The sequence below is a fragment of the Enhydra lutris genome, unplaced genomic scaffold, assembly GCF_002288905.1.
Source record: "Enhydra lutris kenyoni isolate GAN:26980312 unplaced genomic scaffold, ASM228890v2 scaffoldscaffold23, whole genome shotgun sequence".
Taxonomy (NCBI): Eukaryota; Metazoa; Chordata; class Mammalia; order Carnivora; family Mustelidae; genus Enhydra; species Enhydra lutris.
This window is the reverse complement of record NW_019154107.1, coordinates 25,706,291-25,733,706: the sequence shown is the minus strand read 5'-3', so window position 1 is coordinate 25,733,706 and position 27,416 is coordinate 25,706,291. Positions and strand designations below refer to the sequence as shown.

Here is a 27,416-nt window from a genome sequence, read left to right as displayed (position 1 = left end):
AAAAAAAAAAGAAATCATCTAACAAAGACTTTTTTTTAAAGATTTTATTTATTTGACAGACAGAGATCACAGGTAGGCAGAGAGGCAGGCAGAGAGAGGAAGGGAAGCAGGCTCCCTGCTGAGCAGAGAGCCTGATGTGGGGCTTGATCCCAGGACCTCAGGATCATGACCTGAGTCAAAGGCAGAGGCTTTAACCCACTGAGCCACCCAGGTGCCCCTCTAACAAAGATTTTAAAGGAGCCATTGTAAAAATACTTTGGTGATCATTACTAAGACATCTGATACAAATTCAAAAAATAGAAAAACTGAGTAAAGAAATAGAAAGAAGATACAAAGAACAAAATGGAATTTTAGAACTGAAAAATACACTAACTGAAATTAAGACTTAATGGAATGGAGGGAACAAGAAAATAATTGGTAACCTTGAAGATACATCAATAAAAATCACCCAATCTGACAAGAGGGAAAATATGCTTGAAAAAAATAAGAATCATGGCCTCAATGACCTATGGAAATACAACAAAAGGTCTAACATACATGTCATCAGATTTTCAGTAGGAGAATAGAAAGAAGGAGGGGTTGAAAAAGTATTTGAATAAATAATGGTTGAAAAGTTTTGAAATTTAACCAAAGACATAAATGTACACATTCCAGAAGTTGAGTGAATTATGAACATAATAAATTCAAAGAAATCCACTCTAGTAGACAAAAGTTCTCAAAACTAAACACAAAGAAAAAATATTGAAAGCAGTCAGAGACTAACCTATAGGCAAAGAACAATGAGTGAAAGTGGATTTCTCTATTAGAAACCATATGAGCCAAAAGGAAATGGAACATTTTTGAAATGTTAGAAGAAAAGAATCATCAGCTCAGAATTCTAAATCCACAGAAAATATCCTTCAAGAAAAGAGGGCAAATAAAACATTTTCAGATGAAGGAAAACAAAGAGAATTTGTCAATAGCAGACTTACTCTAAAAGAATAACTGAAGGAAATTCTCTAAGCAGAAAGGAAATGACAGAAGAAGAAATCTTGTATCATCAAGAAGGAAGAAAAAGCAATGGAAAGAGTAACAATATGGGTGAATACAATATACCTTCCTTTTCCTCTTGAGTTGACTAAAATTAACACTTGATTTTTTTAAACAAAAATTATAACACTGTCTAGTGTGGCCCTAAATGTATATAGAGGGAATATTTAAGACAATTGCATTATAAGTAGGGGAGTTAAGGTTTCTACACTTCACTTAAAGTGGTAAGCTGTTGACACCACTAGACTGGGATAGTGGTGTATGTAAAATGTAATACCGCAACAACCACTAGTAAAGCTATACAAAGAGATACACTTAAAAGCACTATAGATAACTCAAATGGAATTCTAAAATGTTCAAGTGGTAGGACAAAGAAAACAGAAAGAACAAATAAAAGTAACATTAAATGGCATACTTAAGCCCTAACTTTTCAATATTTGCATTAAATGTTGATGATCTAAGTATACCAATTAAAAGACAGGGATTGGTGGTGTGGAGTAAAAATAAACAAAACATGACCCAACAATACTGTCGACAAGAAACACATTTTAAATATAACAATATAATTAGGTTGGAAGTAAAGGATGGAAAAAGATACACCATACAAACATTAATCAAAAGAAAGTGGGAACAGCTATATTAATATCATATAAAGTAGACTTGAAGGCAAGGAAAATTTTCAAGGACAGAGTGGGACATTCCATAGTGATAAAAGGGTCAATCCATCATAAAGACATAGTAATCTTTAATGTGTACACCAAACAAGACAGCTATAAAATATATGAAGCAAAAACTGATAAAATTAAAAGAGAAAAATTTTAAAATCCAAAATTATAGTCAATCCACAACTGAAAAACAACCAGATAGAAAATCAGCAAAGATATAGAAGAACCAACACTGTCTACCAGCAATGCCTAGTCAACATTTGTACAACACTCTGCCCAGCAAGAGCAAAATGCACACTCTTGGCAAGAGTTCATGAAACACACAGCAAGACAGACTATATCCTGGACCATAAACAAACCTGTACAAATTTGAAATAAAAAATTGAAATGAGGGGTGCCTGGGTGGATCAGTGGGTTAAGCATTTGACTTCAGCTCAGGTCATGATCTCAGGGTCCTGGACTCGAGTCCCACATGGGGCTCCCTGCTCAGCAAGAAGTCTGGTTGACCCTCTCCCTCTTCCTTTGCCCCTCCCCCGGCCCCTGCTCAATCTCTCTCTCTCTCTCTCTCTCTCTTTCAAATAAATAAATAAATCTTTTTTAAAAATTTAAAACCATACAGCATGTTTTCAGACCATAGTGGAATCAAATTAAAAATCAGTTAACAGGAAGAAAGCAAGAAAATGTCCGAACATTTTGAAAGTAAACAACAGACGTTGAAATAATTCATGGGTCAGAGAAGAAGTCTCATGGAAAAATCTTAGAGTACATGGAACTGACTACAAATAAAAATACAACATATCAAATGTTGTGGGATAGAGCTAATATAGTGCCCAAAGAAAAATTTATAATATAAAATGCTTACATTAAAATGAGGAAAGCTGCCACATAAATAATCTAAGATCCTATCTCAAGAAACTGAAAACAGAAGAGCATGACAAATCCAAAGCCAACAGAAAGAAAGAAAGAATAAAGGTAAGACTAGGAATCAATGAAATTGAAAATAGAAAAGCAAAAAAGCAACTCACAGTGATCATGTGGAACCCAAATTTTAAAATATAATACCATTTATAGGACGCAGATCTTGGAATGTACAAAATACTGATGTAAAGAAGAAATAAAACTCCCTATTTGAGGATGACATGATAATCTACATAGAAAATACCAAGGAATTGAAATGCCTGAGTTGCTCAGTCGGTTACACATCTGCTTTCTCTTCAGCTCATGATCCCAAGGTCAAGGATCGAGTCCACCATCAGGCTCCTTGCTCAGCAAGGGAGCCTGTTTCTCCCTCTGCCTGCTGCTCCCCCACTTGTGCACTCACTCTCTCCCTCTCTCTCTCTGACAAATAAATACATAAATAATTTTTTAAAATACCAAGGAATCTACAAAAAAAATCTCTTAGAACTAATAAATCATTTCAACAAGGTCACAGGATACAACATCAACATACAAAACTCAATTGTATTTCTATATATTTGCAACGAACACACAGACACCAAAATTTAAAACATGACACCATTTCCAAATGCTCCTTCAAAAATAAAATACTTTAGTGTACAGGACTTAGATGCTGAAAACTACCAAATGCTGACAAAAGAAATAGAAGATCCAAATAAATAAAGAGGCATAACATGTTTATGCAATTGAAAACTCGATCTAATAAAGATATCAATTCTCCCCAAACTGATACACAGATTTAACGCAACCCCTATCAAAATTCCAGCAAGGTTTTTTTTGTAGGTATAGACAAGATTATTCTAAAATTTATATAGAAAGGCAAGTGAACTAGAATAGCTAGAATAATTGTGAAAAGAAAGAAGTTGGAAGGCTCAGTCTACCTAATTTCAAGACATTGTCTATAGCTACAATAATCAAGATTGTGTGACAGTGACAGAGGAACAGACACATAGGTCAATGGAATGGAATTGAGAATCTAGACATAGCCACCTATAATTACAGACAACGGATTTTTGACAAAGGTGCAAAAGCAATTTGATGGAAGAAAGATAGATTTTTTAATAAATGGTGCTGGAGCAATTGGATATCCATCGGCAAAACTATGAACCTGCTTGACCTAACCACATCCTACAGAAAAATTAATTCAAACTGGGTCATAGATTTCAATGGAAAGTATAAAACTATAAAACTTTTATAAGAAATCATAGGAGAAAAGCCCCTGGGGTCTGGGCTAAGTGAAGAGTTCTTATACTTGACACTAAAACCATGATCCATAAAAGGAAAAACATTGATTCTGCAAAAGACCCTGTTCAGAAGATGAAAGATGAGTTCCCCCCCGGGAGAAAATATTTGCAGGCCACATATCTAACACAGAACTAGTATCAAGAATACATAAAGAACTTTCCCAACTCCAGAATTAAACACAACCGAACATTCCCCTGAGGAGGACAGATAGTGAGGTTATAAGCACATGTTTAATCATCGGAGAACAACCATTAACCTGCTCTTCCTGCCAATCATTAGCCAAACCGCCCAATTCTTCTGAGACCATCCCCCGCCCCCTCTTATCTGCCTTGTCCCTCCTCCCCTATTCCAAGCCTGCCTTCCCTGGTTTGGTCCTCGTATGCTCTCTCCATTCCTAAATTAGCACTCCCTTCCACTCCCATGCTGTGGGCCTTATCTTGCTGTCAGAAGGAAGGCAATTGTGGACAGTAAATGCCACCAAGTCAGGCTGGCATGGAGAAGGGAGGCAGGGTGGTGAAGGGAAGGGGGACAGGCAGTCGGGGATGGGGTGGGGGGACGGCGGGTCGAGGGACAGACATAGCTGGGTGCAGGCCGAAGAATCTTTCCGGTGCTCCCTCATCACATCAGAGACCACCAGATTCCATCTTCTCCCTGCTCAGGTCTGTGAGAGGAGCTGATACATGGGCTAACTTGAGTTTTTCTATTCCTGAAGCAGCCAAACGTTTTTGCCACTGGAATCAGTGTTAAATGTGCCATTTAATTACCAGCAGACTGACCTAGAGTTATTTCACAGCCAAATAGAATCAAAGTGGGGCTGGGATGGCTCATCAAGGGGTGGGCCAAAGTATCCACTGCAAAGGGGGGAAATTGCTGTGTGTGTGTATGAGAGAGAGAGAGAGAGAGAGAGAGATCTATAGGGAGAGATGTAATTGATGTGTGTGTGTGTGTGTGCATGTGATCCATCGGGATAGTTGTGATTGGGGTGTGTGTGTGTGTGTGTGTGTGTGTGAGAGAGAGAGAGAGAGAGAGAGAGAGAGATCCACAGGGAGAAATGTAATGTGTGTGTGTGTGTGTGTGTGTGTGTGTGTGTGTGTGTGTGTGTGTAGAGAGAGAGATTCACAGGGAGAGATGTAACTGGGGGGTGGGGGCACATGCAAGAATAGGGACAGATGTGCCCAGAACTGAAACAGTGGAGGGTGGAGACCTTCAGGATCCTTTGAAACTCCCAGGTGGAATCCAGGTCGGACACACATCCTGAATGGACCTTTCCTGCCCAGCCAGGATATCCTGTGTTTGTCGAAAGGACTGCACAGGGAAGCCCTGACCATTGTCCTTCCCTAAATCTGCCAGTCAGCCCTTCCCCAGCCTGAGGCAGCCGCCCCAGACAGAGGAAGAGTAACTCTGGAAACGGTGTTATCAGCATCCTCCGTGGACTTCCTCACCTCCTCTCCAGCCCCATTAGCCCCAAGCTCCTTAGCATCCTCAAACAGAAGTTGGGGAAGCTGAGATGGGGTCATTGCCCCGGACCCAGCACCCTCTCTTTTGCCAAGCCCTAGCCCTGCGCAGCTCTGAGTGAGCAGCTGAAGGCTGCGGGCAGGAATCTGGAGCCAGAGATGGAGCCCCAGCTGGGGCCCAAGGCTGTCGGCCTCTGCCCGGGCCGCCTGGTGCTGCTGCTGTGGGTCTCAGCCCTGAGCTGTTCTCTTTCCTCGCTGGCTTCTCCCTCTCCTTCTCTGGTGCCCCGAAGCAGAACCAGCTACAGTTTTGGAAGGACTTTCCTCAGTCTTGATAAATGCAATGCCTGCATCGGGACATCAATTTGCAAGAAGTTCTTTAAAGAAGAAATAAGGTCAGAATCTCTGTTCAATAATTCCGAGGGGCAAACTCCTGTTCTCTTCGCTTGATGATGGCCAGGAGGCAATTTCAGTGGGGGGAGCTGAAGCAAAGTCATGTAATCAGAGCAGTGATGGGTTGAAATTGGGGTGAGGAGGGGGAAAAGGAATGAAGCTAAGTGCTAGCCCTAAATGCTAAATCCAAAGTTTTCTTTTGAAGTAGGAGCGTAAAGTGTTCTTTTCTATGAATGGAGTAGCCCGGGATCATTGAGTTTACCAAGCTCATTTCTCATAAAAAGAGGGAAATAGAATTAATAGAAGGCCTACTATGTGACGGACATTTTAAAGCTTATTTTTTATTCTTTCCGCATCACCATCCTGGAACGTTAATGTTTAGCACTCATTACTCAGAGAGTGACCAGAGCAAGATTAAGTGACTTGCCCAAGGTCACCACCTACTAAGGGGCAGATCTGGGATTCAAACAAGGGCAGTTTACTTCAAAGTTTCGAAACCAATTTTCTTATCCAGAGGAAAACCCAAGTTTAGTGAATGGTGATGCATTTGGATCTCACCAAAGGACGGTATCACACTCTGGAGTTCAAGCCTGTCAGTACAGAGTTCAATGAGTCTTGACGACAGTCAAGACCCAGTAGGTGCTCCAATGGCATTGCTGTAACTCTTGGTCATTGCCCTCGAGGGGCTCAGGAGGAGAGAGCCATGTTACAAATAACAATAATAAGATGTGGCCTGAAATGTACAGGACCTCCGGGAGTTCTAAGGAAGGGGGATATTAATTCTAAATGGGGGCTGGGGAAAGCATTCAGAGCAAGGCCTTTAAAGGATAAGCCAAAATTTAGGAGACAAGCTTAAGGTAGAAGGACCAGCTAAAGCAATGGCCCAGGGTGTGGGGAGAGGAGAGAAGCACTTAGTGGTTGGAGCATGGGGCCAATGTGGAGGAATGGTCAAGGAGGCTATTGGAAGAGGCAGATGGGGAAGGGGCCTCGAATGCCATTCCAAGGAATTGGGACCTTCACCCGTGGGCCAGCAGTTCCCAGCCTCTTCGAGACCTTTTGTAATAGGCCTTTTCTCCTCAGCCCTCCTCCAGGAACCTATCTGAGGCATGTAAGATTTGGTGACCAAACAAACAGCATTAATTTACAATAATTTGATTTTCAGTCTGTACTAACCGAAGACATATTTGATTATTCAACTAAGTTACTAAACAGATATAATGAATGGAAAATATCGATCAAAAATGTGGAACTTTGGCGAGATGATAGATATCGTATTGATGTGGACTTTCCCCATTAGGTCTTTTTTTAAGGCGTCTCTAATGGTGAAGAGTTGAAAGACTTTCCAACTGGCAAAACTCTATTGCAGGCAATGGCAAAGGAGTTTAGTGGGGTAGAGATAAGATGAGACTTGTGTTTTAGAAGAATCTTTTGGAAGGCAATGTGAGTCTGCCTTTGATTCATGTCATGATCTCAGGGTCTCAGATTGGAGCACCACCGCAGGCTTCCTGCTCAGTGGAGAGTCTGCTTCTTCTCCCTCTGCCCCTCCCCCTGCCACCCTGCTCATGCACTCTCTCTCACTCTCAAATAAATAATTTAAAAAAAATAAAAAATAATAATTTTAAAAAGGAAAGCAGTGTGCAGGATGGATTGGTTGACGTTGGCAGGGGCAGCCAGGTCAGTTCTCCTAGCCCAGGAGAAAGGTCAGTGGGAACAAAGCAGGGCAGGAAGGATGCCAGTGGGTTCAGCTAGAGAAGTCATTTTGTTGGCCAACTCAGTGTGACAGAAAGATGGGAATGTTGAAAGTGAACACAAGATTGCCATCCCGCCTAAGAAACGGGATGGGAAGGACCAAGAACATGGATGAAGTGGGGCTGATTCCTCAGAGAAAGGAGGCAGGGAGAACACGGACAGATTTTTCCGACAGGAGGGAGGGCCATCATGGGAGTCAACAGAAGGAGAGTCGCAGGGTCACATCCTCCCTAAGGTAACTAAACAAGAGTATATGAATCGTATAGTTGACTCTTCGCCAAGTGGCAATAAATGAAATTTTTCTCACCAGGCAGGTATTGGCCAAATTCAGGGAACATTTCCCCACATGGGTTTGTGTTCCATTCAAGTTCAGGATATTACCTCAGCTCCCTCAGAATTTATGTTCCATGTGCGTCCGAAAGGGATGTGTCCAGAGACAGGCAGGAAAGCACTGGGTGGGGCAGGTTGCGGTTTAGGGCTCTCCACGTTGAGAACGTACATTCCTCAAGTTCAGCTGCAGAGAGAGACAGTGAGTGGTTGTGGGGACGTGGACTTGTTTATAGTTCCTTACAGCAGAAGCAACTGTTTCTTTATTTTAAAAGTAATAGCTATTTATTTTAGAATTTTCAAGAAATATTGAAGAAAGCACAAAATGAAAATCATGTATAATTCCTCCTTCATTATATATCCTTGCCGCTTTTTTCTAAGTATGGATTTAAAATTTTTTTTCAGCAAAAATGTGATCATCCTATGTACACTTTTCTATAAACTTTAACTTAACAGTATATCAGGAACACGTTTCCACATTACTAACTATTCTTCAACGTCAGCCATAGAGGCATTTTTCTAGATTGTCTCCTTTGGCAAGGAAAACAAAAGTAAAATTAAACTCTTGGGACTGCACCAAAACAAAAAGCCTTTGCACAGCAAAGGAAACCAGCAACAAGACCAAACAAAAAAACAACCCACCAAATGGGAGAAGATAGTTGCAAATGATACAACCACACTTTGATTTTTAACGGCTTTGCAGTATTCAATCACATCAGTCAACCATAATTTAAATAATCCACTGCTGTGAGACAGCTAGGTATTTTTTTTCTTTTCAGTATTATAAACAGTGTTATGTAGAACATCCTTATTGCTAGATTTTTGTGCACATCAATCATAAATTCCTATGACAGATTCTCAAAAGTGGAAAATTCTGGGTCACAAAATGCAGTGCATTTTTAGGAGACTTTATATATGTATATATCTCCAAATGGAGACTTCTACCTATAGAGCTCACTTCTTGCACGCTCACAAATATTTAATATTACTGCTATTCTTAGTTTGTATGTCTTCTGAGTTAGCCTTTTTTTCAGGCTTACAGGTCATTTCTTTTAAGGGATGGGCTTGTAGAATTCATTTCTTTAAATTAATTTATTTTTTTAATTTAAATTCAATTAGCCAACATATAGTATGGGCCATTTCTACTCCTTGTTTGCTAAATTATCTGTAAGTTCATATCTTTACCTCTCTTTCTAAGAGTGTTCCTCTTGTTCATCTCCAAATATTTTCCCACTTTAACAAATGACTATGATGATAACATTAGGGAAAAGCCCAGCCGAACTCGCAGATGAACGCATCTTTCCTTCTAACCCTTATCTTCTCTTTGGCAAGAACGCTAATGATAAATTTGTTGCTTCCCATACCCAACGGTTGACCTTTGAACATTTCCATGTTTTGGGTACCAGTTTCCCCATGCGTTCCGTGTCGACTTTTAAGTCCTGAATGAAAGAGTTAAGGGAAGCCAGAAAAAAAGAGTAAACCTGATTGACATAGTCTTCCTTCTGAAAACATACCTATCTGTGAATTCCTAATCGATCGTGCCAGCTGACGAGATCGACCAGGAAACTGATCGATCAGAATTCATCTATGTGCAGGTCATAGGTTGGGGAGAAAGGTGGAGGCAGGGGACTTAACAGCAGTATTTCTGATCAGAATTACTGCTAGGGATTCCTGGCCTCTCACCAAGACTGGTGCTTTCCCTGCCCTTCCTTCCTGTACTCACTTGGACTTGCATCCCCATCCCCCAAATCCCAAAGTCTTAAAGGAAGTTTAAATACTTCTGATTAGTGGAGGGGTCGCAGTAAAATAAGTAAATCATTAGACTCGCTTTTGCCTCCTCTTCTCCGTTGCCCTCATCTATCTCTTTCATCTCAGAAGATCATAGTAATGATTGCTTTAACTCACTTTCTGGAATTAAGTTGGGGTCTCAGGAGCTGCAGGGCCCCAGAGCTTATGGCAAAAGCATCTATGTACACGTTCCGTTGTCCACGCATGCGCTCATCCACTCATTAACCCATTCATTCAAGCATCCGTTCATGCATCCTTCCACCCAACCATCCCTCTGCAGCCAGCCACCCAGCTAGTCCTCCTCATTTCCCTCCATTCACTTATCATCCCTCTATACATCCAAATACACATCCATCCATCCATCCATCCAACTAACATGCACTGGACACTAAATTCATACCCACCCCTCCGCTAGGCACTGAGTGACCAAGTTGAAGGAAGCCCAGTTGTAGCCCTGCAGGAGTTTACTTTCCACTGGGAAAACAGTGATGACACTGGGAAAATGGAAGAAAGTATCTCAGACAAAGGGATGGGTACATGACCAGGTGAGTGGAGGCTCTGAGGTGCAAAATGACATGGCTTAGCCAAGGATGATCACTGATTCGGTGAGAAAAAACAAGGTTGGAAGGGGGAGCAGCAGGAGATGGGCCCAGAAAGAACGCTGTGAACTGCTCTAAGTAGTGTGACAGGTGTCCTGAGAGCTTTTGGGAAGACACTGGATGCTTTAAGAGTTCTAGGCAGACCTGAGGGATGGAGAAGAAGAAAGGGAGGCAAGAAATATTTAAGAAGGCATGTCTACAAACTTAGTGTTTGATGGAATGCAAGCATGAGGAACATGCTAGAGAAAAGAGTGTTTTATTCTCATTGCAGCACTGTTGCTCTGCCCCACACCTCCACCCTGTCCTCCATGTTGAGGGGCTTGGGTAGATTGGACCACACGAACTCTTTGCTTTCTTCCAGCTTTGGAAACTATGATACTGCTAGCTACGACCCCTAATAATGTTACCTACCAATCTGTTCCCACAAACGAAGTCATAAAAAGGATGACAGGGGACTAGGCCATGGCAAAGCACTTGAGATTGTGAGTTCTGGAGTCTTGAATGCCGCTCCCTCCAATTTCTGGTTGTATGACTTTGGACAAATTACTTCTCTGTGCCTCAGTTTCCTCATCTGTATGATTAAGAATACTACTGACTTCACAGGTTCGCTGCCAGGTTTAACTGAATAATTACACATGAAGCATTTAGCACAGTGACTGGCATGCCTAAGTGTTTCATACATGCGTGTTGTGACAATCGATGTCTAAGAGAGCTACCTATCATAAATCCTCAGTCACAGGCCTTTCAATGGGGTTAAACCCCCAGGAACAAGAGCAGCTATAGGAAACAAGCAGATAGGCCTGCCTTGGGGCCCTCTGCCCTTCTTTATCCTCTTAGAGGGGAGGATCATTCCCAATGGTTGTCCTGAGAAAGCCGGTAAAATTGACTCACTGCTGGTTTATAATGTTTCATCTTCTTTTTAATTTTTTATTTTTATTTATTTTTTTAAGATTTTATGTATTTATTTGAGGGAGAGAACATGAGCTGGGGAGAGGCAGAAGGAGAGGGAGAAGTGGGATCCCCACTGAGCAGGGAGCCCAATGCAGGGCTCGTCCCAGGACCCCAGCATCATGACCTGAGCCGAAGACAGACGCTTAACTGACTGAGCCACCCAGGCGCCCCACAATATTTCACCTTTTTAAATAGATGTGTAACAATATTCTTGAGCAAAATTCTTTGAGCCTGCTTCCACAGCAGTTTGAATGACACTACTGCATTGTGGGAGATGTTAATTGATAGGTTCTCCTGGGGCACCTTCTTTGAGAATCTTGCAGTCTCTTAGGGTAAAGCTGCATCATGTAAGTGAGAAAACAAAGTTCTGGGGCCAATCAAAATGCTCATTTCCCCCAAAAGTCATGATCATGAGGTTGGTTCAATAATGCCCAATAATAAGAAGTTCCAGATTCTTACTTAAATTAAATATAGAACACATCTCAGAAGCCTAATACAATTAATCATGAAAGCAAACATTACCTTTGTAATTTTTCCTACATAAATCAGAAGGAGATTTCACATTCTCCCCTAATGGGAATGTTGGCATGTGGCCAGAAGAATCACTGGAGAAAAGAGTCAAGGTGGCGCCTAGGAAACTAGCAAGAGGGGTCCTAGGAGGGGACTAAGGACCAATTGGGCCGTTGTGTAACATGACACACCTCTTGGATCCCTGATGGCTTTGAAATGTGGTGACAATTTACCTGCCACTGTTTCCTGTGACTTGGCTGGTATGGATGACTTTAATCTTTGGACTGAAGGCAAAACTGAGGGGGCCACTTGGGATGGGATATGGGGAGCCAATGCTCCTCCGAGTGCAGGCCCAGAAGTCTCTTCACGAACTATGGTTCCAAGACCCAGCCATTAGTCAGAGGGTGGGCTGTTTCTAGAACCAATGTTGAGGAAGGGGAAAGATCATGGGCTCTACTGACTGAAGGCCCTGGATCTGCACCTCTGCTCGGCAATGTATTATCTGAACTTGGGCGAGGTCCTTAAGCTCTGTAAGCCTCTGTAAGCTCCCCCTGCTTGTGTGCATGCTCTCTCTCTCTCTCTCTTCTGTCAAATAAATAAATTTTTTACATCTTTAAATATATATATATTAAAAGAATAAAATAAATAAAATAAAAGGGCCCTTCTTCCAGGTTTGACAGCTGGCTGGCCTCCCCCCTTGGACTGCCTCCCGACTACCTGCCTTCTTACCCTGCAAATTACTCGGATGATTCCAAAACCTGGCGCCCCGTGGAGGTCTCCAGGCTGGCCAGCAAACAGCAGAGTGACATCTCGGACAGGAGAATCTGCGCCTCTGCGGCAGCCCCAGAAACCTGCAGCATCGAGCGCATCCTGCGGAAAACCAGGAGGTTCCAGAAATGGCTGCAGGCCAAGCGCCTCACACCGGATCTTGTGCAGGTGAGTGTGCTGGTCGTGAGGTGGAAGACAAAGGGGCAAGGCGGAGGGAGACATCTATTCTCAGCTCCGTGTGGGGAAAAGGAGTCATGGTCTGTCTGAAGTGGGACCAAACCATGTCACAAAGCAGAGTGGCTTGTGACAATACGGTAACTAGACAGCTTTATTTACAGGGACCTTTCCCCTTGTCATCCTCCACTCTCGCTGACATGACACACACCACCCCCCAATGCCACAACTATTTGGAAAACAATTTCTGGCTGCTCCCTCTGGTCTGAAGAACCCATGGGATGACCCTCACCAACCTTCCTCCTCCCCCCCCGCCCCCGCCCAGGGTTTAGCTCACCCTACAACCTTCTTGGGGGACCTTTGCCAACCTTCAGACCGTGCCCTCTCTTGGAAGCTCTCCTAGATACCCTGTTTCACCATCCAGAGAGCCCACTTTAAACATCAGCTTCCTCGTCCAATGCCCACCAGAAAGAAGAACCAAACCTGAGTCATGGCAGAAGCGCGGGCTCTGCTAATACAGCTCCCTCTTCCCATCAGAGAGCTCCCACTAGCTCCCCCCTGTAGGCTGCTTCCAGGACTTGAGCACATTGCTGATGTCCTCATACCTTGCTTTGGTTCCCCACCCCTGTGCTATGGTCCCCGGGATCCTGATTCCTCGCCCAAACCAGCACAACCAGGTACCTCCCCACACACCCCAATGGGCCCCTGATGGCAGAAGGTGCCCCCTCAGAGGACTGAGGGCTGTCTCTCCTTCAGCCAAGATGGGAAAGAAGAGGTTCACCCCAAGCTCCCTGCCATGACAGGGCTGGAGAGCACGAACTGACATCTTCCAGGGGATGCCGACGCTGCCTCTTGCACTCCCCAGACCACAAGCCCCCTTCACATGGACACCTGAGGCTGCCTGAGTGACTTCTGAGCACTCAGACCTTCCCTTGGCTTCTTCAAGATGAGGGACACCAGCAAAGAACCACTGGTCCCTGGATGTGTCATACATGACATAAGACCACCTGGCTTTGTTCTCCAATTGTGTGGACACTGCTTTGCAATCAGGAGTAATCAAGCTGTGGGAACATGACTGCCATCTGACATCGAGCTTTCCAGTGGGAGCCTTTTGCACCCTGCACTCTATGAATCTCACTGCCCTGGAGTGGGGTGAGAAGGAGCCAAAGGAAGTCAAGCCCTTCCCAGGCCAGGGAGGTGGTGGTGGGATCCAACATCCACGTCTTGGAGTTTGTGCAGGAGACAGGAAGTGGAGGAGGCTCAGGTGAGAAGAACCACCCCCCTTCCCGGGGCTGCTCAACACTGAGCAGAACCCAATAACAGAAGACAGATAACAAAGCCCCCACCGTGGTCCACACCATACATATAATCTCCCCGTGCCTCTCTTCCTGCACCAGTCGACAGACCCTCCACGCACTGGCCTGGGTACCTGTCATCTGCCATTTGTTGGCCACAGCAAGTACCAAGCCACAGGAAGGACCAATGTGAGACCTTTTCCACTTTGCCTCAACTATACGCTCAGGAACGAGTGAAAGTCCCCAGGAAAATCTAAACAAGATAAACACGGAATTGTTTGAGAACCCCCTTGAAAATCCCATCACCTCTTCTTGTCCCCATCAAGGACAGGTCCCAAGCTGAAGGACACAGTTCCCCTAAGGTACTGGTTCCAGATTACCTCCACTCGGGACCCTGGACAACACACCAAAGGACATCCGGGGGCTCAGGATACACTTGAGATCCCATAGAAAGTGGCCAGATTGACTTTGAACTAAGGAAAGCTCCCTCTTTCCTTCAGCTTCTAGAGATTTCCATAATAACAACCCCCCAGGGATTATCCCAGCCCCCACCCCAGCAAGTCCAAAGCAACCTGCCCAGTACATCTAGCATCACCCACCATGATGAGTGTAGACATTGGGTTTAGACAAAAGATCTCTGGGGTCCGGAAACTCTTCCTGAGCTCTGCCACTTGAAGCTGGGGTGAAACAGGAAGCAGCAGAGACCCAGGAAGAACAAAGAGCTGCCAATTCCCGTGCCCCTGGTCAACAAGCTTCAACACTGTGCTTTATCTTGGGGACACAAAATGAATCTGACACAAGCTCCACCTCCAGGAGCAGGTGGCCCAACAGCGAGTACAGGTAAGAACACAAACCACCACAAAGCAATGTGGTAGATGTTACAGTGATACTCAGTAAGGGAACAGAGGACAAATCATTGACTTGGGTCCTTCACTCACCAACCAGGTGACCTGGCCTTTAAGCGCAGGACTTCTCTGCTTTGTTTGCCCCAACATCCTTCCTCCCAAAGTGGGCCTGATGGATGATCTCCAAGAGCCTCCCAGCTCTGACATTCTCCAACTTGAGATGACTCTGCTTCACTTATTTTTTAACAAATCCTGATGAACGACTGCTGTCAGCAGGTGCTCTGATGGGTTCCTTGATTTCCTAATTCTTTTTTTTTTATTTTATTTATTTATTTGAGAGATAGAGAGAGAGTGAGCATGAGCAGAGGGGAGAGGCAGGGGCAGAGTCCCCACTGAGCAGGGAACCCAACAGGGTGCTCAACCCCAGGACCTGGAGATCACAACCTGAACGAAAGGCAGACGCTTAACCCACTGAGCCATCCAGCAGCCCCTTGGTTTACTACTTCTCAAAGGGCAGCAAATAGTGTCTCTCCTACCCAATTCATTCATCCTAATGAGCTAATGAGTATAAAGATGTTTTAGAAAAAGTCCATCGCCATCGAAATACACGGCAACGTTATTATACTGAGAGATCTCTTTCTTCAGTGTGTCGTGCTAAAATCTGCTCGACTAAATTCATCCTCTCACTCTAACATGCAGCCAAACCAGGTTTCCTTCTTTTTGCCAAAAACACATCCATTAACAACACCCCGTTAAGACACATCCAAAGCCACAACCATTTTCACTTTTTAGCTAACTCATCTTTTCATCCCCACCGGAGATTTTTCCATTCTTTTTTTTTCTAAATTTAAATTCAATTAGCCAATGTATAATACATCATTATTTTCCTTTCCTTATTAAAAACATGAAAAATATCAGCAGCCATCTTATAAATGCTGAACAAAGTCCGTTTTTCCTCCATCTACTAAAGACCAAGGTTATGGGCACCCCATTTGGAAACACTTCCTCCCTCTCCTGTCCTCCTTTCCAGATACACTTTCACCTTAGGATTCTGCAGAATGCCCTAAGTGTTCTGTCCCCTTTCCCTCCAGGGCCTTATTCCAGGCAGCACCCAAACTCCCGCACTTTCCTTCTTAGCAAAACTCACCTTCCAGGGCACCTGGGTGGCTCAGTTGGTTAAGTAACTGCCTTTGGCTCAGGTCATGATCCTGGAGTCCTAGGATCAAGTCCCACATCAGGCCCTCTGCTCATCAGGGAGCTGGCTTCTCCCTCTGCCCCTCGCCCTTTTCATGCTCTCTCTCTCTCTCTCTCAAATAAATAAAATCTTAAAAAAAAAAAAACTCACCTTCCAGATAGTTTGAAATGAGTCCGTCATCGCCAAAGGTGGGTGTGGGGGGGGGGGGAACTCACCTATCTGCCCCAGACAGTTGAAAATGAGTGTTCACACAAAAACTCACACGTGAATGTTCACAGCAGCACTGGTCACAAGAGCCAAAAGGCGGGAACGACCCACACATCCATCAACTGATGGATGAATAAACAAAACATGTTATTGCCGCACGATGGAATGTTATTTGACCATAAAAAAGACTCAAGTCCTGATACCCGCTATCAGGGTAGCTTCAAAACATTACGCTAAGTGAAGGAGGCCAATGCAAAAGGACAAACACTGGAGGATTCCCTGTAGAGGAGATGTCTAGAATGGCCAGACCCATAGAGACAGAAAGCAGATTAACTGAGGGGGAGAATTAGGAATGAATGCTTCATGGGCACAGGGTGCCTGTTGGGGGTGATGGAAAAATCCTGGACTTAGAGAGTGGTGACAATTGTACAACCTTATGAGTATACTAAAAGCCATTGAATTATACACCTTAAAATGGCTAGAATGGTACATTTTATGTTATGTGAATTTCACCTCAGCTTAAAAAAAAAAAAAGGAAAGATAAGCCCCATAGAAACTTCACCAATCCTGTGACTTTATTCCCTTGGAGCCCCAAGAGGTGATGGGCAGCAAATCCAATAATTTAATTCATGCTAGGATGTTAACAGCTAATAACATTTCACTGTGAGCTCTCCAAGAAACCATTTGTGTGTAAAACCAATATGGTAATACTTGTACTTGTCCATCCCATGACTATCTCACACCTTCCTAATACATCCTTGCATCCTCCCCCGACACACACACAAAATCCAGATGTGCCCCTAGAATCCTTCTCAGTGATGCTCCAGGCAAGTAGCCTATTTCGGGGGGACTGTTCATCCCAGATTTGGCCGAACAGCTCGGCTGGCCCCAGGAATTCTCTCGACCATTACTTGAGTGGGTGTTCCCTGATTTTCTCAAAAGCCACTTTCCAACCGGGATCTAGGCCAGGGCCCTCCAGAGTGTGTGTGTGTGTGTGTGTGTGTGTGTGTGCGCGCGCGCGCGCGCCAGTGCACATTTGCGGAAAGGAGAAGGGGCCGCAGGGAACCCACAGGTTTGCTCAGAGAACTGACAAGGGAGAGAAGAGAAACAGCCAAAGAAATAAAAGAAAATTTAAAGTGTGGGGGGTGGGGATGTGACCGGTGCAGGGCCTTCTGAACTTTGATGGTGAGCTCTGCTTATGAGTAAATAAAGTCAGCTTGGATGAAAAGCCCCAGTAGCAACAGCAAGGGAGTCCGTGGCTCCCCCGCTCCTGCAGGGCCAAGAGCTCCTTTGTATTAAGGACACTTTCTCAAGTCACAGGGCCGTAAGTATGCTGCAGGGACCAGAAAAATCAGCCAGAGGATGAAACAGTGCAGTGTGTGTGTGTGTGTGTGCGCTTGCGTGTGTGACTTACGCTAATAAAACCGTGACTTTTCTGCTTCAAAAAACTGCATTGTTCTGTTCTGATGGGACTATCCCACAGCCTAAATTACTAGCCCACAGACAGAACCACAGCCAAGAACACCACCCTGTTTATCATGATCTGCCTGTTCGAAAAACCACAAAGAAGGCTTCCTCTGCTGTTATGCCAAGTGCAAAGAGGCAACCACCCCAGCAGTGCGTGGCTAATCGGAGGAAAACACATATCCCCCATTGGGTCCGCCTCCCATCCCCTCAACTACTGGCTGCTTCTGACATTGTTCTCAACACAGACCCTGTTTTTCCCTCCAGTGGGAACAGAATCCGTGGCCACGCAGCCTGTTCTCCCACTAGATGGCAGTATAGAGTCTTCAGGCCGCTACCTTCTAACAAGGATGGCTGGCAATTTTACTTCGTCCGTCTTGGTAATTTTTTAAAAAAGAGATAGAATCAAGGGCAGTGAGCAAATTTAGCAAAACACATGTTAACCATTTAATTGGAGTATGGTTTTAGAGGTAAATACTAAAATAAAACCCATTTGTACTTGTAGCTATTGTACCTGTACTTGAAGTTAATACTTACACTTGAAGTTAATTAAAAAATACTTAAGGAGGGTTTGCAGGACCTATGTGAGGTCCTAGGAGGGTATTAGGGTGTGGAGACAAGGTCCCGGCACTCTGGGAGACGACACCCCGCTGGGGCGGAGAGCCCATTGTGACACGAGACAGGTTATGATAACGTGTTTGAACGAAGATGAAAATCTTATGTTAGAGTCACAGCTAGTTTTAAAATCCATAAGGATTTTAATCTCTCACAGGCTACCAGGTCAAAGACCCTTCCAAAAAGTTATATATATTTTTTTTTTAAATAACATGGCCAGATTGATGCTAGAAAAAGAAAAATAGCTGATCAGTGGCCATACCATTTTCACACTGATCTAATAACAGAGTCAAAGATGAAATGAGTATCAATGAAAAAAGAAATATAAGCTAGCGACTAAAAGTGCCTGGCCAGTCCCACATAGGTCTATTCCCAGAACATCAACACATACCCTCTGGCTGACCCATCTTTGGAGAGCAGAGGCCTTTCCGAGGCCCAATGTGATCTTGAGACCCTGCTTCCCAAGACCCTTGGGTGGTACTCATGGTACTTTGTTTGTCGCCCATGGGAGTTTCAGGAGCCAACTGGAGAGAGATTACAGGTCTTGGATCTGAGCTCCACCCAGCCCACTTTTCTCCCTCCAGTCACGGCACCATTGACAGTTGAAACAACTAAGGCTTTGGATCATAGGTTTCGTAGAGGATTGCAAACACAGAGAGACTTCATCACCTCGGCATGTGCGACAACAACGTTATCTGGAATGGGATGGAGACTATTTCCTGGCTCCATTTTATCATAGGCTCGTGGAAAAGGGACTAACAGATCACTCAGCCTGTCTGCTCAAATGAGTCCCAAATTACTCCTGATGGATCTTGCAAGCGAAAAGAAGACAGTGAAAGGTGTTCCCCACCTTGGCGAAAACAAGTTGGGAAATTGAAGAGAAGCAAGAGAAGACTCAGGGAAGGTAGACGTGAGATGAGTCACCAGGGGTTCCTTCCCAGTGAGTTCCAATGGAGAATAGAGGCAGCCCACAGCCACAGCAGAACTAAAGGCTGGACGAACATTAAGATGGACCAGCCAAAGCAGGCTCTTCCTTCATGGGGCTCTCAGCTTTCCCTGGACTTGGCTGTTAGCCAGCCAAACCTATTCTTCAATAAATCAAGCCATCTTTTGTTCTTGCTACGATTTCTTTCTTTGCTATTTCAATATCCCTATTTTGACATATGCTGGAACAAAAATATTTGCTTGGCTCAGAGGCCTAAGAATTGGTTGTTTCTCTGCATATGCCTGCATAATACAAAGTAAACAGAGGTTAAACTATATAGCATATGAGAGATATCTAGAAAGACAGTCACTTGAAAAAAATTAATGATGAAAATAACTGTTAAGTTGGTTGGGTTCTAAAAACAGTTTATTAGGCCACAAAACCTCTCAATAAATTTCAAAAGGTAGAAATAACAGAGACCACTTTCTCTGATTAAAAGGCAATAGCAGGGAGTGCCTGGGTGGCTCAGATGGTTAAGCATCTGCTTTGACTCAGGTTATGATCCCTGGGTCCTGAGATCGAGCCCCCACGTTGGGCTCCCAGCTCAGTGAGGTGTCTGCTTCTCCCTCTGTCTCTCCCCCTGCTTGCGCTCTTCTCTGTCTCTGTCTCTCTCTCAAATGAATAAATAAAATCTTTAAAAAGCAAAATAAATAAAAGGCAATAACATCACACATTAACAACAATAAAAAGGGGGAGAAGAAAGAACCCTACCAAATCTGGAATTTTAAAACACTATCTTGAACCACAAAGCACATAACTGAAATTATAATTATATCAAGAAAATAACAATCATAAAAACTTTATATAGCCCCAATCTATGATTTAACCGTTGCCCCATCACTGCTCAAAGGAGAACTGGAAACCAATCCAGTGCTGTGTTAAGCAGCTATCCATACAACTTTGGTCATTAATGAGGAGGAATAATACAAAAAGATTTAAAAATGAGGAATTACAGGGATGCCTGGGTGGCTTAGTCAGTTAAACGTCTGCCTTCAGCTCAGGTCATGATCTCCGGAGTCCTGGGATTGAGTCCTGCATCAGGATCTCTGCTCAGCACAGAGCCTGCTTCTCCCTCTGCCTCTCCCCCTACTCGTGCTCTCTCTCTGTGTGTGTGTCAAATAAATAAATAAGACTCTTTTTAAAAAATGAGGAATTATATGTCAACTTGGTCCTGACTCAGGGCCACTTATAACATTAAAAACTTTTCCAGTTTTGCCAGTCCTTCTCCCTAAGGATTACCAAGAATTCTATGGAAGACTTGATTTGTAAACCTTTTCAGTGGATTAAGTGCAAAGCAAGTGTATTTATCCCTGGTTTATGTATATAAGAGCACGAACCACAGAGCAATATATCAACCTGTTTCAGGTCAAGATAGATTTCTACCCACTGAACCATACGTGCGTCCTAGACTCTTGGGGTTGAAAGAAACTTGAAAGCTTACTAATTGAAACTCTAGAAATATTTGCATCCTTTATCTTACCATACAAAATGGAAAACTCACTACTTTAAGAAATAGCCTATTCCTTCTTTTGAACAGAACAAATCGTTAGAAAGTTCATCCCAAATCCGTCTTCTGTTGGCTTTTGCTCATTTAAATTATTAAATTATTTTCACTCCTTGGAGTTATATGTGACGTTTCTCCCTTCCATATGTTTGCCCCCTCGATCCTGGCTTCCCGGTCCAGATAATCCCCAATTCCCTTTCCCATCTAGGTCATTCCCTTCAAATTGATGCACATTAAACATTGTGTCAGCTAAAACCCCTGCTAGAGCTAGACCTTGGTTTTCATTAAATATGATCTTCTTAGATTAAATCCATTACTCTAAGAGCCTGTCAACTTGATTCTGTTACTCATCATAGTCACTATCACCCAACTGCATATCACTATCCTGTGTTGATGAACACAGTTTTTATCTAGGTCCTAGTCATAAATAAAAATGTTAAACAGAGCAGGGAGAAAGAGAAAGTCTTCTTTTTCTATGGGGATTAATCCATGAATTCTCCTTACTGTTGAATGCTTCACTGAAGTTTACATGTTCTAAGTCTATTGCCTGTCTTGGATTAAAAATCAAATAATCAGGTCAAAGAAAAAAAGTGAAGTTAATCTAGAATGATTTGATTAAATGAATCCTATATCATAAAATTTAGCTATTTTCAAAGCTTTTCAATCAAAGGAGAAATTACATATTTAAAGGCAAAAATCTTAAGTGTACAGCTAGATAAAGTTTTGCATGTGTTCCCTCATGTAACCGTGCTGCACATCAAGACAGTGAACATTTCCAACCCTTCAGAAGGCTCTTTCATGTCACTGCCCTACAAAGACAACCCCCCTTCAAAGGTAACCAATGGTACTATTTTCTTGAGACTCTCCTGGGTTTAGCTCTAAAAGATCCACATCCTAGGAAACCTCTCAATCCCAAGCAAACTGGAGCCACTGGTCATCCTACCCTCTCCAACGGTAACCACTGTTCTGACCTAAATCACCCTGAATTAGTTTTGCCTGGTTTTGAACTTCATTTTAATGAAATCACACAGTATATACTGAGCGTGGTGCTGTGTGCCATTTTCCATGTTGTTGCATGAATCAGTAGTTTAGTTTTTTCTTTTCATCACAGTCTAATATCCCACTATGTGATGATGTCACTATTTATTCATCCCACAGTTGATGAACATTTGGGCTGTATTTAGTTTGGGCAATTGTGAATTAAAGCTGCTACAAACATTCTTATATATGTCAGTTGGTGGACATGAGTATACTTATGGAAGTAAAATCGCCAGATGATGACACGTACGTAGGGACTCGTTTAGTGGATCTTATCAGTTTTCCAAAGTGGTTGTACTGATTTCATCAAGGTTACATATATTCATTATAAAAATGTCTAAAGTATATATATTTTAAAATCCATAAGGAATTAGGGGGAAAAATCACTTAGAACCCACCCCCCCAGAGGCCACCACTGTGAACACATTAGAGGTCTTCCTTCTAGTCTTTTTTCTAGTGCTATTAACTTAATTAAGAAGTTGAAGAACTAGAAGTTGAATAAGTTGAAAAATTATAAGTTGAATAAATATATGGAAAATGCAGTATATGGAATGTTGCACATTCCTCTGTAACTTAATATGGTATCACATGCCCTCCCCTATATCACTAATGAGGAGAAAAGTTGCCATGAGACACACAAAGAAAGGCCAAGGTGATAGGGGTTTTGTAACATGTCACCTTGGCCTGGCTGAAGTGCATTTCCCAGAATTCCCTTTCCTGTTAGTTTCCATTTCCAGTGGGTTACGGAAAGATTTCATTGGGAGTTTTGGAGGGCAGAAGGGAAACAGTGACCAGTTTTTAGCTCACACACAGTGTCCCCTCTGCTGGCTTCCCTTGTTGGGGTGAGGTCAATTGTGTGAGGTCAAATCCCTGTTTTTCAAAAAAGAAGAGAAAACAACCTGGTGTTTCTGCTTCTCTGATTGAACCCTGAGCGACAGGGGTGGTACAACCTCGACAGAGAGGTGCTAGGGAGAAGCAGAATCCTGGCAGCCCTTCCCCCAAGCAAGCACAAGGCTAGTTTGAAGTGTTTTCTGATGATCAGGATTCTATCTGAGCTTTCTGGACCACAGGACCTTTGCACAGCAGAAGCCACTGAACTCCTAAGGAAGTTTCCGCAAGCTTGCATGCGCAAGTGAGTTGTCAGAAGCACTTGGCATCCTGTCTTCTGATTAAAAAAGAAAGGTGGGGGTGGGGAAACCCAGCAGCCCATAAAACGAAATGGCCCAGTGGAGAATTATGACCAGCCTTGGCATACCTGAATCAAAATGACAGACCATGAAATAATGTGTTTTCGTCTGCATCAGCTGCCCTGTCCATCCCAACTGTCAGCTGAATTGCCTGCCACAAAGATTATCTCATCTGCCACAGTGAAAAATCTTTGAGCAGCTCACAAGTTCTGCAGTGGCAAAGCCTGGGGCCCCACAGTGGGAGAAGATGGAGGATGAGATGGAAAGAGAGAAAGAGGAGGATGAAACTAGCCACCACTCCTATAGAAAGGCTCACCCAAGGTGTTGGCTACCCCATGGAAGAGGGGGCCACAACTGCTACCAAGTGAGCCTCTGGTTGCCGAAGGTTTGACAGCAAGGAGCACAGGGAGGCAAGGGAAGAAGATGGACTGACCATAGCCTCTGTGCCACGGACACCAGGAGGGACGCTGTGGGGAATTCAGCAACAGTGGTCACCTATGGCACCACAAATGACGCACGTCTTCTAAAAGGAAACAATTGTTTGTAGCTTATTCAGGGATCAGAAGTTGCAGGGATCAGAACCTCCTCAGAACAATTTAAAGTATAAAGGGGGGTTCGTTGTGCCAGAAGTACATCCACCAGGACCTCATGGAAACTAGGGAGTTCCAAGGCACCAACTCAGCCCATCTCTGCCTCCAAGGCAACATTGTTTCTCATCTCCGCTTTCTTTTCAATGTCTGCTCCATCACCTTCTCGGCAGACTGGATCTCCCCGTGTGGTCATGCTCCCCGCTCCTCCCCAACGTGACAGGACATTACCGTTCCTGGACCCACCACCCGCCGCCTGGCTCAGCCTCCCAGGAGTTGGGGGTTGGAGCAGATGCCCCGAGTAAGTGCACCCTGGCACATCCATCCATCCATGACCAAAGATGTGAGTGTTAAGGACTTCCTGGGTGCCTGCTCCAGACTGGGAGCTGAGGAGATTACAGAAGGGTTGGTATTCAACATCCCTGTCCACGAGCACCCGAGAGCTGAGGCACAATGGGGCCTGAGGCCCAGACTCCAGGAGAAGGAAGAAAATGAGGGCTTGGCTAGGTCAGGAAAGCTGCTTAGAGGACATGTGATCTGACCTGGGAGGGGAAGGATGGGCTGGGGGAAATGTCCCTGGCAGATCTTCCCAAGAATAAAAGAACTGCATGCCAGGGAAAGATGCAGAAGCAAGAATAAGGTGTGAATGTGGAAAGTAGTTAAGTGTTAAGTCCATGATCACGGTGTGAGTCCACAGCAGTGAGTAGATTTGCAACAGCAGGACTGGGAGGCAGGGAGTGTTGACGTTCATTCTACAGGACAGCTGTTCTCAACCTCAAGTCTGCATCAGAATCTTCTGGAGGGCTTGTTAACACAGGCATTCCTGAGCCCCAGCTCCAGAAGTTCTGATGCAGCAGGTCTGGGGCAGGGACTGAGAATTTGCATTTCTAAAAGACAAGTGACTTGAGGACAGGGGATCTTTCCACAAATGGACCTAAAAGTAGCAGGCAGAGTGGTTGGCAAAGGGTCCACAGTGGGGTCGGGGAGGCTGGGTAACAAAAGTAAGGCAAAGCCAAACACACAGAACAGCAGCTGGTGAAGAAAGTAGGCAGGGAGGGGGGGGCATCCAAGAGGCACAGCATCAGCTACTGGCCAGACGATGCCCAGGGTTCCTGGGGAAGGGAAGACGCCTTGCATCCCGGTCCTGCACTTGAGGTCTTGCATCCCGGTCCTGCACTTGAGGCTACAAGGGAGAGAAAGCAAACAGAAGCCCTGTATGAGGGAAGAAGTTCACCCAGAGTCAGAGGCCCTGTTTTGCATGGAAACGGGAGCTCTGCTAGACCCGGGCCCTCCTGTGCTAGGGAAACATTCCGTAGACCGCATCCTGCCCTGCACCACCAAACCTGTTTCATTGTGTTCATTTAATGTGTTCACATCAACACAACCTTCCCAGGGTTATCCACTAGGGGTAGAGGGGAATCCAAAGCAAACTCCAAATTCTGGACCTGCTCCTGGCTCATTTCTGGTCTCTGCCTCTACTCTTCCAAGCCCTACTCGTCATCAGTAACTGACGTGTAAGCAACCGGAACTGATAAGCCCAGGCCAACAGTAGCATAGAGAAACTTCCTTATGGGCGAAAGGGCCAATGGTAAATCATGGATGATGAGGGGACCAACTACTGTACCAAGTTCCCTCCCTTCTCCAGTGCCAGTAACGGTCATTGAGGATGGGCTATGCCTGTAAAGGGACATGACTGAGAATGATGAGGACATTTTTAAATGTCGAAACTTTTTATTTTTTATTTATTTATTTTTAAAGTAGGCTCCACGCCCAGCGCAGAGCCCAATGCGGGGCTTGAACTCCTGACCCTGACATCAAGACCTGAGCTGAGAGCAAGAGTCAGACACTTAGTTGACTTGAGCCACCCAGTCACCCTAGATGTCTGAACTTTTTGAATCATCCAAATGGTTTCTCTCAAATAGTCGCTGGGGCAGTCAGCCCTTGCAGAATGAAATGTTAACAAACCAAGAACCTTCGTGTAGTATCCGGGTTCCAGATGAGAAAAACAATCAGCAAGCACCTCAGTAGAAAGGGTGGGGAAGGAGGGAATCCATCTCCTGGAGTAGGAAATAACTGTGAGCTATTTCTCGTAATAACAAAAACCAAATGGGTTTTCCTGGTTTTGAATACAATGCAGCTTGAGGAAACATTCTGTAACTTTTGGTTTAATTACCCAGAACAATCCGTACAGTCAGTGAATCATCATTGTTTTAATTACGACACGCTGATTAACTCCGATATATAATTAACCTAAACCCTGCTTCGAAAGCATATTTAACAACTAAATCATGTAAAAGGTGTTCAGGTGTGTAACCAGAAAGTCAACTCAGAGGTTTATTAGCACTCGAATTTTCTCTTTTTCCCCCTGGGTGCTAGGAGAGCTTGATAACAGTAAATTCACTAAGAGTAAAAATTCATTTGTTCAAGATTTCCCTCAGCCCTCCAAATTGAGCTGATCAGGGCAGACTCATCACTGGAAAAGCTGACTTGTGATCTTTTTATTTTCCTGGTATCACTATATGTGTGTATTCATACATCTCAACACACAACGATGATAGCCTCTGGGGGCAATAACAGGAGCTCTTATTCACTTTCACACTGTACAATTCCATATTGTTTGAATGTCTGACAATGAACGTGCATGGGATGGCCGAGTTTGGAAGCCTCTTTCCTCCCAGTGCATGGCAAAAATTGCACCGGTTAGCCATTTGTTAAAGACAGTGTGGGCACTGTCTGTAGCCTAATCCATTGATGGGGAATATGGTGATGACCCTGGAAAAGGTTAAAAGGGAAAATAAATGGGGGCACCTAGGTGGCTGAGTCGGTGAAGCATCTGCCTTCAGCTCAGGTCATAATCTCAGAGTCTTGGGATTGAGTCCCCCATCAGGCTCCCTGCTCAGCATGGAGCCTGCTTCTCTCTCTCCCTTCACCCTTTCCGCCTGCTCGTGCTCAATTTCTCTCTCTCTCTCTCTCTCTCCTCTCTCTCTCTCCCATGAAAAAATAAAATCTTTAAAAAAAAAAAAAGGTGGGGGGTGTCTGGGTGGCTCAGTCGTTAAGTGTGGGCCTTTGGCTCAGTTCATGATTCCAGAGTCCTGGGATCAAGCCCTTTGTGGGGCTCCCTGCTCAGTGGGCAGCCTGCTTCTCTCTCTCCCTCTGCCTGCTATTCTGCCTGCTTGTGCGCGCTCTCTCTCTCTCTCTCCCTATCAGATGGAGAAATAAAATTTTTTAAGTGGAATGAAGAATAAATAAATAAATACAATTAATAGGGAGGTAAAGTGACTTGGGTTAGCACATTTGCTGTCTTTAGCATTTGTCTCATAATTTGTGAACATGAAATAATATCTGTTTGACTTATTTTTACGTTCTATAAAGCCTTAGAAGAACAGATTCTGAGAAGTGAAAACTAAAACCCATTTCAGCGTGAACTCTCCATTTGTTAGTTGCCTATGTCCTTGGCACGAGAGGTCAGAGTCCCGAATCCAGCTGTGCCGTCAGCCATTTTCATGACCTCAGACTGCTGACTTCCAATCTTTCAAAAGGAAAGCCATCCTTCTTGCCTTAGATTTTCTCCCTGAGAGCAGTTAGTGTTCTTTCTTCTACACTTTTATTTCCATCACAACAAGCGTTCAAACTTGTTCAGTCCTGGTAAATCTTGGCCTTCCGCATAATATTTGCTTTTGGGAAACAGCCCAGAGTCATCCAGATCCAAGTGGGATGATTAATATGGGAAATGAGTTTGAGGCTAGGATGGTTATAAGGCACGCACCATCTTCCTGAGCCCTCTTGCCATTCCTGTGAGGTAGAAAAGGCACCATCGCCTCAGTTGGGCCTGAGTCTCAGTCGGGCCAAGATTCCAATCCAAACCTGTTGCCCTTCTCCCATGCCCCA

General features: G+C 44.1%; 1 protein-coding gene across 2 annotated transcripts in view; it reads left to right on the top strand.

Annotated features, from left to right (window-relative positions):
• Positions 1-5,209: 5,209 nt before the first annotated feature.
• The window catches only part of LOC111150456 (chromosome unknown CXorf36 homolog), a 33,281-nt gene continuing 11,074 nt past the window's right edge, over positions 5,210-27,416 (top strand). Inside the window, exons 1-2 of one of the 2 annotated variants that reach the window (XM_022507929.1) lie at positions 5,210-5,742; positions 12,336-12,600. In XM_022507929.1, coding sequence (XP_022363637.1) covers positions 5,510-5,742; positions 12,336-12,600 — 498 coding nt within the window. In that variant the 5' untranslated portion in view covers positions 5,210-5,509. The remainder of the gene's footprint in view (positions 5,743-12,335; positions 12,601-27,416) is intronic. The other variant, XM_022507930.1, reaches the window with a different exon arrangement.